Source organism: Oncorhynchus masou, chromosome 23 (assembly GCF_036934945.1).
Source record: "Oncorhynchus masou masou isolate Uvic2021 chromosome 23, UVic_Omas_1.1, whole genome shotgun sequence".
Taxonomy (NCBI): domain Eukaryota; kingdom Metazoa; phylum Chordata; class Actinopteri; order Salmoniformes; family Salmonidae; genus Oncorhynchus; species Oncorhynchus masou.
The window spans coordinates 39,657,352-39,670,529 of NC_088234.1; the positions used below are offsets into that span (position 1 = coordinate 39,657,352).

The 13,178-nt window shown below is 45.0% G+C and overlaps 1 protein-coding gene across 1 annotated transcript in view; it reads right to left on the minus strand.

Moving 5' to 3' along the window:
- LOC135510100 (tyrosine-protein phosphatase non-receptor type 13-like) overlaps window positions 1–13,178 on the minus strand; it is a 96,010-nt gene that overhangs the window by 20,230 nt on the left and 62,602 nt on the right. Inside the window, 18 exon segments of the mRNA XM_064930888.1 lie at window positions 182–308; window positions 429–707; window positions 2,702–2,863; window positions 3,377–3,441; window positions 4,194–4,244; window positions 4,572–4,609; window positions 4,700–4,898; window positions 5,451–5,637; window positions 5,733–5,903; window positions 6,501–6,661; window positions 6,664–7,325; window positions 7,508–7,947; window positions 8,078–8,176; window positions 9,037–9,251; window positions 9,669–9,831; window positions 10,324–10,409; window positions 10,948–11,041; window positions 11,489–11,590. Of these exon segments, the coding sequence (XP_064786960.1) occupies window positions 182–308; window positions 429–707; window positions 2,702–2,863; window positions 3,377–3,441; window positions 4,194–4,244; window positions 4,572–4,609; window positions 4,700–4,898; window positions 5,451–5,637; window positions 5,733–5,903; window positions 6,501–6,661; window positions 6,664–7,325; window positions 7,508–7,947; window positions 8,078–8,176; window positions 9,037–9,251; window positions 9,669–9,831; window positions 10,324–10,409; window positions 10,948–11,041; window positions 11,489–11,590 (3,301 nt within the window).

Here is a 13,178-nt window from a genome sequence, read left to right on the forward strand (position 1 = left end):
ACCCAGAAATGATTTGACATTGAGATAAGAACGGCTGCATTGGGCCTTTAAGTACATTTTGTTTAGGATTTAGGCCTGCAGATTGAAATATTTACTTCGCTAAACATAGCTAAAAATAACACTTTTTAAGTATGAAACCCCAAAACAAATATTACTTTTGGATTAACTATCCCTATCTCACCAGGGGGAAGGTCCTCCTGCTGGACATCAGGTGAGGAACATGCAGAAGGGTTGGAGAATGGCTCGGCATTGTCCGACATACGGGCTTCGATGAAGACTGACACATTTGATCCAGTGCAGGATGCCATGTTGGATCCATTGCTGGTAGCCATGTTGACTTCAGGGCAGGAGGCCATATTTGATCCAGGACAAGGTGCCATATTTGATCCAGGATAAGAGGCCATATTTGATCCAGGATAAGAGGCCATATTTGATCCAGGACAAGGTGCCATATTTGATCCAGGACAAGGTGCCATATTTGATCCAGGATAAGAGGCAATATTTGATCCAGGACAGGAAGCCATATTGGATCCAGGACAGACGTCCATGTTGTCTCCAGGGAAGGCCATAGAGGATACATCAGTGCAGGGTGCTGTGTTGGCCCTTGGTATGTCTCTACAGATTGTGAGTTGGATGTTTCCCTCAGCCTGACGGAGGATATCCACCACCTTACAGTGGCTCAGACCTGATACTATTATACCATTCACCTAGAACACATTTGAATACAACAATGACACATATTTAGTACAAATATACAGTTGAAGTTGGAAGTTTAAATACACTTAGGTCATTAAAACTTTTTTTTCAACCACTCCAAAAATGTCTTGTTAAAACAAACTATAGTTCTGGCAAGTCGGTTAGGACATCTACTTTGTGCATTTGACAAGTCTTTTTTCCAATAATTGTTTACAGAGAGATGATTTCACTTATAATTCACTGTATCACAATTCCAGTGGGTCAGAATTTTGCATACACTAACTTGACTGTGCCTTTAAACAGCTTGGAAAAATCCAGAAAATTATGTAATGGCTTTAGAAGCTTCTGATAGGCTAATTGACATCATTTGAGTCAATTAGAGGTGTACCTGTGGATGTATTTCAAGGCCTACCTTCAAACTTTGTGCCTCTTTGCTTAACATCATGGGAAAATCAAAAGAAATCAGCGAAGAACTCAGAAAAAAATTGTAGACCTCCACAAGTCTGGTTCACCCTTGGGAGCAATTTCCAAACGCCTGAAGGTACCATTTTCATCTGTACAAACAATAGCACGCAAGTATAAACACCATGGGACTACACAGCCGTCATAGGGGAAGGAGACGCGTTCTGTCTCCTAGAGATGAACGTACTTTGGTGCTAAAAAGTGCAAATCATTCCCAGAACAACAGCAAAGGACCTTGTGAAGATGCTGGAGGAAACGGGTACAAAAGTATCCATATCCACAGTAAAACGAGTCATATATCAACATAACCTGAAAGGCCGTTTAGCAAGGAAGAAGCCACTGCGCAAAACTGCCATAAAAAAAAACAGACTATGGTTTGCAACTGCACATGGGGACAAAGTTCGTACTTTTTGGAGAAATATCCTCTGGTCTGATGAACAAAATAGAACTGATTGGCCATAATGACCATCGTTATGTTTGGAGGAAAAAGGGGGAGGCTTGCAAGCCGAAGAACACCATCCCAACGGTGAAGCACAGGGGTGGGAGCACCATGTTGTGGGGGTGGATAACGACCCCAAGCATACTTCCAAAGTTGTGGCAAAATGGTTTAAGGACAACAAAGTCAAGGTATTGGAGTGGCCATCACAAAGCCCTGACCTCAATCCTATAGAACATTTGTGGGCAGAACTGAAAAAGCGTGTGCGAGCAAGGAGGCCTACAAACCTGACTCAGTTACACCAGCTATGTCATGAGGAATGGGCAAAAATTCACCCCAACTTATTGTGGGATTTAAAAAGGCAAAACTACCAAATACTAATTGAGTGTATGTAAACTTCTGACCACTGGGAGTGTGATGAAAGAAATGAAAGCTGAAATAAATCATTCTCTCTACTATTATTCTGACATTTCACATTCTTAAAATAAAGTGGTGATATTAACTGTCCTAAAACAGGGAATTTGACTAGGATTAAATGTCAGGAATTGTGAAAAACTGAGTTTAAATGTTTTTGGCTAAGGTGTATGTAAACATCCGACTTCAACTGTATTAATAGTCATGTTTGGACACATCATCAGTCATGGATGGATCAGTCATTGATAAGTCACGTGTGCGTAAGAGCTCTGCTACCCGACCAGAGCCCGAATAACTAGGGTACAGGCAGGGCTCGTCTATCACTAATATTTTGAAGCTGAACCCTTTGTGTGTGCTCTGCTGCACAGTACAGTCATATCTGACTAAGATCATAACGAAGTGCTCCAACCTCGTCAAATATAAACCAGGAGAGATTATTTCACAGAAAATGCTTAGAGTGACAAAAAATAGCTAACAGCTGAATGCTCACTTATGTCTCTTCATTGAGCAGAGCAGCCCAAGTGGAGCCGTTGCTATGGATACTCACAGACTCAAAGCAGCCATGAGTAGAGCGCTGGATTGACTGTACTAACTGAGGAAGTTATTTCTGATTTAGAGTTTCAGAATGTCGCAGGCATGGGTAGGCCTTGGGCTTAAAATGCATGCCTGTGCAGGGCTTTAGCGTGTGTGTACCTCGAGCAGTATGTCTCCCACTCTGAGCTGTCCATCCTGCTGCGCCATGCCTCCAGCGCATATCTCCTTCACTCTGAGCGTACTTCCGTTGCATCCTCCAATCAGAGCAAAGCCCAGACCCCCTCTCTCTGGTTTACATACATATATTTGCAAGATACAGCTCTGAGAGAGGGAGAGGTGGAAGTTACAAATCCAGTCATCGGGGTGAATGCCAACTTCCACTTAAGTCAAATTACTGTGAGAATTCTAGTTAGGAAGCCCTTATCTCGCGATACTTGCAATTACAATTTATCCACTAAGTAGACACTTTTATCCAGACTGCTATAAGAGCATTCCCAATTCTGTTCCACAGGCTGAGGTAAGCAGTGTTTGAGCAGTAAAATATTAATGCATGAATCAGGTGAGAAAGCCCACACAGGCCCCAAGCCGAGAGAACAGATGACTCTAGTTTCAACCTGTGTCATGAGAGAGAGAGAGAGAGAGAGAGAGAGAGAGAGAGAGAGAAAGAGAGAGAAATATATAGAGAAAGAAAAGTTGGAGAAAGATGAGAGAGAAATGGATAGAGAAAGTAAAGTTGGAGAAAGAGAGAGATCGAGAAAGAGAGACAGCAAAAGAGAGAGAGTGATAGGTAGATAGAGAGACAGAGAGACAGAGAGAGTGAGAGCTAACACTTACGTCTTGATCGGTGGTGACAGAGAGAAGTGGTCTGAATTTCCCAGTGGTTTCGGGCACGGCTTTAGCTACAGGACAAACAGAGAGACAGAACAAAATATTTCCATTTCAACGGACAAAAAAGGTTTGCTATATTATGTAACCAAAAGGCCAGTGTGGCAGGTAAGGTAAATGATAGCTCCTGCTCAATGTTCCTGAATCCTGCTCAATGTAACTTAATCTACTGAGAGATAAAAAAAAAAAACTTGCAAGTATTAGAAACATACATCATCAATAATTCATAAGCAAAGGTACCACAACCAATACAGACGTATGATCAAACAAGATCAATCAAACACAATCATTCCTGTTTGACCTTGGATAATGTTCTATCCCTCCAGTCACACGAAAAAAGCCTTTGCAAAAGCTGTCCACGTCAAACAAAAGTAAAACATTCCCCCTGGTGATGATATATTCAGAACAGGACAGGAACTCACGTTGACCTCTCTCCTCTGTGGCCATTTTGGTGGGTAGGTGTCCTCTCGAACACTGGCCTTTCAGACTGCCCCTCTCTTGTCCCTCTACCTCACCCCTCACTGTCAACAAACAACTAGTGTGTGTGTGTGTGTGTGTGTGTGTGTGTGTGTGTGTGTGTGGTCTAATACCTCAGTGGAGGTTTAGATGCTCTGTAATAATTAATCCTGCAGTGGCAGCACAGGCCCTGTCCGTCAACAAACACACACACACTGTCTGTCAGCACCGGGCTACGGCTACAAACACAGACAAAGAGATGAGAGAGGAGAGAGACCAATAACAAATATTAGCGAGAGAGAGGTCCCACTGAAATGCTCCCTTTGCTCCTCCTTCTTCCACTCTCTCAGGTCACTGAGACCTGGACACAGACAGACAGGACACAGAATCACACACCGTAATGTTGAAAGACCAAACCATGAAGCTTCTGTCTCAGGTAATATGGTTATCTAACCTGGTAATGATTGATCTGAGAATAGCATCTACTTCGTCAATGAGGCATCAACCTGCCTGGTTACAAACTTCTCATTACATCAACTTAACCCATTGCAACACTTAGCCAACATTCCAGTGTTTCACTTCGTGTCTGTTTCTATGTGAACCAGCAGTCACATACACAGAGAGTCCTGAACTGAACATAGTGGTCACCGGGAGGTTAAAGCACCTCCGTACATGATCTTATACGCACCATTACTCTTGGCTTTGGGAGTCACAGGTTGGTCATCTCTACAAGAAAGAAAGCAAACAGACGGATCATTTAACAAAAAAAATGCATGCATTCCTACAAAACACACACACTCAGGCAACCCCACACACCTGGTGGCCTTAAGTTTCACTTTGCGCGGAGCAGTCTCGCAGGCCTTGACAGCGTCCTCCAGAGTCATTCCCATGGTGCATCGGCCACAGATGTACAGGATCCTGTCGTTTGGTTGGACGCTGCCTTCCTCACAGGCAGGTGAACCAGGAACCACCTCCAGACAGTAGATCCCCTGCCATTTGCTGCCTATACCACCCAGTCAGCTTTATACCTGAGAGATGTGTTCATTAGGGACAAAAACAGAAGAAAAAAGAGTGACCAGAGGATATACAACCTAAAACAACGGAATGTTTTCCATTGCAAAGTGTTTGCTATGGCGTGCCCTGATGAGCACCATCCAGATATTAGAGATATAATACAGACAGAAAGGTTGAAATTGTAACAGAGCACCTTTTCCCTGCACCTGTGCATCTGTTACGCACAGCAGGTGTGTCTTCTTAAGTCCGTGCCTCCTTAATGAGTTTGTACGGCACCGACGAAGGCATAGAAGCCGAAACGTACGCTCCGTTCTTTGTTTAGCACTTCGCAACGAGGACCTTTGAATATCCGTTTGAGCATGGATTCAATTTAAGTATATTTTTGCATCTCGACCTCCTTGATTTTCCCTTTTCATGGTTTGAGTACCTACGTAGTTCTACACAGATGTTTTTCTCCCGGCCACCATACATTGCAGCCTGAGCGCAGACCCTCACACTGGCTTCCTATAATATAGTTCTCCCATCTGATAAATACTAATAGTCACGCTCCCATTCAGTGTTTTACCAAGCTGTCCAGTCGGTGTCTTGTGCAGTATGATGTCTTGCAGGTTGTCTGGAAAAGGTGGAGCGATCAGGTTGGTCACCGCCCTCCCCAGGATCAAACTCAGTCTCCTAGGAGATGACCTCAGGATCGACATGGCAACCTCATCCGTCACATTCGTCATATCCTGGCCATTGACCTGGGAGTGGAGAATATGGAAGAGACAGGTAAAGATAATGTGTGCCTATGTGTATGTGTTTGTCCATGTGTGTGTGCCCATGTGTGTGTGCATACCGTGACTAGTCTGTCCCCTGGTCTGAGCCGTCCGTCCGTCTTAGCAGGGTTGTCCAGTATGTCCTGAATGTAGTAGCAGGCATCCAGTTTGCTGCGTGTGATGGTGAACCCAAAGCTACCACTCCACGACTTGGTCAGAACCACACACATCTCAAATTCCTTCATCATGCCCTGGATGTAAAACACAAAGACAGTGTCCAGGCCTTTGTTCCATTTTCTATCTCTGCTGTTTTCTTTAGGGTTTGGGCTTGGGTTTTTGTGAACGCAGTTGTGAAAAGTGCTATTTCATTTTGTTTTGTAGTTGTTTTTATAATTTTTTAAAATTAAAATTCAACTTCATTTAACTAGGAAAACAAATATTATTTACAATGACGGCCTACACCGGCGACAATTGTGATTCCCTATGGGACTCCCAACCACGGCCAGATGTGATACAACCTGGATTAGAACTAGGGGCTGTAGTGACTCTACAGTCCCTGGTTCAAGATTCAGACCATTGCGCCACTCGGGATCCCTATGAATAACGTTCAATCAAATGTCACTAGAACAAAAAATTCATCTGCACACTGGTATATCCTCCCAAAGTGTTGTTTAATCGGACAACATTTCAACCCAAAACTTGGGCTGCGTCAGGAAAATAATACTGACAGATGTATTTTTTGTTCTACATTATCCTCTTTAATCCAGCATCTAGGAAAGTGATTATATGGATGTGATATAAAAAAATAAAAAAATAAAAAAAGTTATGTCATTGACATTAAGTCTCACTTTTCTGGGATCCTCCTCATTCTCATCCTCATCTTCGTCCTCCTCCCCTTCTGTCTCCTGTCTCCAGGTAGGGTGTGTGTGTGGGAGAGGTGCAGCCTGAATGGGGGGAGAGAGTGAGGACAAGGGAGGCTGGGGAGAGGGGTGGCGTGCGGGGGGTTGCGAGGGGGCAATGTGTCAGGGGGCTGGGGATTGTATTGGATGACTGAACGAGTGATGTTGGAGGCATTGGTAGTCTTGAATGTGATGCTGTGTTTACGATCGGAGGTGATGTTGTGCTTACGATCGAGGGTGATGCTGTGTTTACGATCGGAGGTGATGCTGTGTTTACGATCGGAGGTGATGCTGTGTTTGCGATCAGAGATCCTGGAGTTGGGGTTGGAGGTATAGGAGGAGAGGCTGGGAAGAGGTGTAGCATGCTGGGGCTTGAGAGGATGCACCGAGTGGCTGATGTTGAGGTCAGACATCCTAGAGGAAAGGCTGGATGTAGGCCTAGAGGAGGGCTGAGCTGGTGTCTGCTGGACAGAGGTGGTTTGCAATGACAAATTGGGGTTTGTTGAGCTTGTGGTTTGCGAGGACAAGCTGTGGGGGATGGAAGTACTTTTGGGGGTGGTGGATCGAACCCTAGTAGGGGGGGTGGATCTGGTCCTGGAGGTATGAGAGGTAGCGTGTGGAGCCACACTGGGGGTACATGAGGTGTTTGAGGTAAGGCTAGTGGGCCTGTCCGAAGTCGAACTGATGGTCAAGTGCTCTTTATCATCCAGAATGGTTATTCCATCACCCATAAGGCAGTATGTTAAACTGCCGTCTGCCTCTTCTCTGATGCCACTGGAAGTACATACAGGGTTCATTAACAGTGTTTGTCTTTGTATTTATTTGCATTTAATTGATCCTTTAATTACACAGGTAAATCGCATTGAAAATAAACATTTATTTTACAAGAGCGACCTGTTTCTAAAAGGCAGCAATCAATAAATTGTTCTGTACTTAAAATGTTACATCAACGTTACCTGGTGTACACGGGACTAGTACTGGTCTTGGCCCCGACAGATGCCGAGCTCATTTCTTCGGAACCTTCCTCGTCCACAGCCGACAACTCTTCACTGTCTCCTGCGTCACTTCTGCTGGCGAGGGAGATGGGGGAAGGGGGTGAGGGAGAGGGTGAGGAAGGCTGGTTCTCGGCTGCGTCCATCTCACTGTCTTGACTATCCTGATTCTGTTGAGTCTTCGGACCTCCAGAGGGCTCAGGGGATTTGTCTGTTTGTCTGGCCTGCCTGGAGGCTTGGTCCTGGGCTTGTGATGTCTGCATTGGCTCCTTCTGGGCCTGGTTTTCCTGGTTGTACTGACGGTTCTGGTATGCCTGTAGCTTGAGCAGCTGGCTATAATCTTCCCCTAGCCTGATGTCTAGAGACTTGGACCTCACCCCACGGGTTGGAGACAAGAAAGGAACCTATTTGAAGAGAGAGATACCACTCAGTGGTCAATTCTCAGTGCGTGTAGGTGTGTGTGTGTGCATGTGTCTATTTATCTGTGAGCCTGTTTTTCTGTGTGTGTGTGTGTGTGTGTGTGTGTGTACTCACCAGTGTGTCAGCATCCAGTTGAGACAGTACTCCAAGAGCAGGTCGGCAGAGAGTCAGGTGGACCTCAGACGGAGGCCCACGGAGCAGGAACAACACCCTCTGTGGATGAGCGGTCAAGGGTCAGTACAAGGAATTCTTTGGCATGTGTGTGGTTCAGTCTGCTGGGGAGGGCAGGGGCATATTGGTTCAGGGGTTCTCTGTATCTGCTGCATTTATTTGTCACTGCACTTTGTGCACTAAGGTAAAAATGTATGGTTATTTTGGCAGGCCACAGACACATGCAGTACCCCTTTGCCACCAAGCATTCCCATGACAACAGCTAATTTGCATGTTAACGACACTGCCATCTCAGTCCGACTGCTGTGTAATCCATAGTTCAGAGCCATAGGTGAGACGTGCAGAGTTAATTTCTGATAGATCAGGTTAGGGGATTAACTGTGATGTGGCACAGAGAGCAAAGGAGGTAGAGAGAGAGAATGCTGAATAAAGCACGGAGCTAACATACAGAGAGACGCACTGCATTCTAACACTAAACTAAACCTCTTTTCAGAAACTACAACCAAATATTGCATGCACTAGCTAGATACCTAGGTGTCACGAACGGAACTACCCAAACTCTCTGCCTCCTCTTAAGCACCACCTCCACGAAATCATCACTCGTCAAAATAATCTGTGATGCCGGTGCGCCAAATCATAATTAGTTAAAAGAACATACAAAAAGACAAAGAACGCCATTGGTGACGCTCTTGCGCCTCATCGGTAGACCCCCCCCCGCTCAGATTCAGCAAGGCACGCCAACATATGAAAATATTTAACACCGACCCCTGACATTCACAACCTAATCTCAATACAACGCTAACTCTAACCACCTCATTCACACTCACCAACAGGACACAATTCTTCATATCTGGCTTGAAGGACAAAGATAAAGAGATTTGTGCAAGAAAGACATTGTGTACCTGGTAGCTGAGGCCTTTAACCCATTGTCCATTAACAGCCAATATGACGTCTCCTTCTCTGATCTGTCCTGACTCCTTGGCTGGTTGACCCTGGAAAAGGGTTTTGATCCGCACCACACTGCTGCCCTGGTCACAACCACTGTTCAACTCACTGATGTAGAAGCTGAAGCCCAAACCACACAGGCTCTTCTTCAACAGCACCTCCAGAGTGTTGTCTGAGAAGAGCGCAAAGGGTCATCATTATTTTCAGAGTGTTTGAGAGAGGGGGAGGGCGATTCAGCTTCACATCATTATTTACATGCACCAACAAGCATTTTCTGCTGTTAAACTCATTCCATTTCATTGTAGCCCTCCACCAGACTGGAATGTGTGTAAAACAGTAAAACCAAGACCGAGGTCTGTACATATGTACGGACGCACGCATACGCACGTGCAGACACACACTGAGCTATAAGGCATCAGTGTGTCAGCTCTCAGGGGACTGGGGGTGTGTCGGGGCTGTCTGTGACAGCCAACACAATGTAGCTGTCAGATAAGTCACAGCCACCTCGGGGGAGTCTGTGTGTGTCTGCCTGGTTGTGTGCCTTTGTGTTTGTGTTGTGTGTGTGTGTGTGTGTGCCCTCTCCACTCACCATCAGTGACAAAGCTGTAGTCCTTGGTCTTGCCACTCAAGGTCATCTCCATGGAGCTGTCTCTCCTGAGACTTCCTGATTGGCTCTGTGAAGCTGAGCGGGGGCGATTCGCTCCCGCCCCCAACACCACCTGGGGCTCCCTCTCTAAAAGCAGACTCACCACCTAACACACACACACACACACACACACACACACACACACACACACACACACACACACACACACACACACACACACACACAGAAAAAAACAAAACAGCTAAAATCACAGAATTCTGTCCGACAATAGGGAGAAAGGGTTAAGACAGTGCTGTTTAGAGACTCAGTCATGTGAAAAAATAGCTAGATTTATTATGCTATTTGTTTTTGTCCTGGAATCTGGGAGTTACGTAACCCAATGATTGGACAGGGGGTGACTGGGCTAAGCTAAGCTGTCTGTCAACACAATGTTAGAGATGTGGCCCAGGTGTCAGTGTAGAGCATGCGAACGTCAGCAAGCCTAAAGGCTGAGGCTAAAGCTCATTAGCAAGGGCTAAAATAACAACAGCTGTAAACATATGGTTTGCCCTGCCACTGTCAAGAGAGAAGGAGAGAGAAGGAAAGAGAGGCGAGACTAAAGAGCGAGAGAAAGATGGAGTGTGTGCGTGCATCGTACCTCTCCAGTCTTCTTCAGGCACTCCACGGCCTGTTTGTGTGTTACACCTCGTAGGTTGGACCCATCAACTTCCAGCAGTCGGTCACCTGTCATACATACGCGCATGATTGATTAGTGATGTCTGGTTACCTGTTTGAATGTGTGAAGCTAGTCTGGTATTGGTTGATTAGTGATGTCTGGTTACCTATTTGAATGTGTGAAGCTAGTCTGGTATTGGTTGATTAGTGATGTCTGGTTACCTATTTGAATGTGTGAATCTAGTCTGGTATTGGTTGATTAGTGATGTCTGGTTACCTATTTGAATGTGTGAAGCTAGTCTGGTATTGGTTGATTAGTGATGTCTGGTTACCTATTTGAATGTGTGAAGCTAGTCTGGTATTGGATGAGTAGTGATGTTTGGTTACCTATTTGAATGTGTGAAGCTAGTCTGGTATTGGTTGAGTAGTGATGTTTGGTTACCTATTTGAATGTGTGAAGCTAGTCAGGTATTGGTTGAGGAGTGATGTTTGGTTACCGATCTGAATGTGTGAAGCTAGTCAGGTATTGGTTGATTAGTGATGTCTGGTTACCTATTTGAATGTGTGAAGCTAGTCAGGTCTTGGTTGAGGAGTGATGTTTGGTTACCTATCTGAATGCGCCCGTCCTGCTCAGCAGCGGCCCCTGGCACCAGACTCTTGATGTATATCCCCTCGTAACGAACACAGGTGTTCATTCCACCCTGTAGGGCACAACACATACTGTATCCCATACTGTACTGTATATATTATATCATAGCTTCTACCCCTGGCCCTAGCCTCAGGCTACTGCCTCTAAAACTAACACGGGTGTTGACTCCCCTATAGAGAACATATAACATACTGCATTAAGTATAGGGGACTGCGAGTAGGGGCTAGGCAAAGGCACCTAGGGATTGTTTTGATCATGACCCCTAAACCTAAACCCTAGCCTGACCCCTAACCTCCACCCTATAGAAGAATGTGTTCTGTAGATTGGTGTGACTGAGACAGTAGTAGTATTATAGGTGGAAATGAGGAATATAATTACTAGAAGCGACAAAGCAATTTGACTGGAACACTCATGGGTACACGTTCTAGTTATTGTTTCTATGGCATGGCCAAGGTGTGGAGTTGGGAAGCACTACTGTAACATATATAGATTTACTCACAGCTACACTTATACCCAGGCTGCCGTTGGCCTTCTTCAGCTCCACCACAAGCTGTTCCCTGGCTCTCAGACTGCAGAGAGAGGGAGACCTGGAACACACCTCCTGGAGGGGGAGGGAGGGAGAGAAATAGGAAGACAGGAGGGGATAATGGGGAGACAGTGAGAGGGACAGAGAGAGAGATAGGGGAGGTGATAAGGGGTAGGGGGGTGTGTGAGAGAAAGAGAGAGAATATGAACGAATGCCAAGAATGCTATCACATTGTGAATTCTACAGCTCGTTTACAATAACGTTGTACAAATAAACGTATTCCAAATTTCCTGAACTCCAGCCTTAATCCAGTTATCCATTAGCCACGAACATGACCGGCTAACCTGTTATCCCATTAAGTCTCTTGAACAAGCATTTTCCAAGAATTTCCCCTCAGGGACAAAAATAAATAATCACATCCTATACCACACAACCATTCTGTTAAGGTTGTCAATAGCGTTAAAACACACAAAATTCATATGAACAACACAACCCTTCACTTGACCTCTTCACCCAAGGGTTTCCAGCATACACAGCTTTCGACAGCTGCTATGCTATAGCTATATCATGGACTTAATGAGCCATTCGCAGTTTCACTATACCGGCCGTGTGTACTAAGGGAGTTTCTCATACAACCGTGCTTCTACACTTTCATGCTCAGAGTTTGTTCTCCACGAGTGTTCTATTGAGAACGTTCTTGTGGGACGAGAGTGTGGAGAAAGCATCAAATATTACATTTGATATTGCACTCGCACTCCGTTGCTACCGTATTCCCTGATGTCCTTGCTGTGTCTGAATCCTTGCTTAGGAAGGCCACCAAAAATTCTGAGATTTCCATACCCAACTATAACATTTTCCGTCAAGAGAGAACTGCCAAAGGGGGAGGAGTTGCAGTCTACTGCAGAGATAGCCTGCAAAGTAATGTCATACTTTCCAGGTCCATACCCAAACAGTTCGAACTTCTAATTTTAAAAATGAATCTCTCCAGAAATAAGTCTTACAGAAAACGTTTGACCTCTGTCATTGCCAACAAAGGGTATATAACAAAGTATTGAGATAAACTTTTGTTATTGATCAAATACTATTTTCCACCATAATTTGCAAATAAATTCATACAAAATCCTACAATGTGATTTTCTGGATTTTTTTCCTTCATTTTGTCTATCATAGTTGAAGTGTACCTATGATGAAAATTACAGGCTTCTCATCTTTTTAAGTGGGAGAACTTGCACAATTGGTGGCTGACTAAATACTTTTTTGCACCACTGTATATCATCCTGCCCTGCATATCTAAGGTCTTCAAAAGCCAAGTCAACAAACAGATCACTGACCATCTCGAATCCCACCGTACCTTCTCCGCTGTGCAACCTGGTTTCCGAGCCGGTCACGGATGCACCTCAGCCACGCTCAAGGTACTAAACAATATCATAACCGCCATCGAGAAAAGACAGTACTGTGCAGCCGTCTTCATCGACCTGGCCAAGGCTTTCGACTCTGTCAATCACCATATTCTTATCGGTTTTTCTAATGACTGCCTTGCCTGGTTCACCAACTACTTTGCAGACAGAGTTCAGTGTGTCAAGGAATGGCAGCAGGCAGGTGTGAGTGCATCTGCACGCACAGTGAGGTGAAGACTTTTGGAGGATGACCTGGTGTCAAGAAG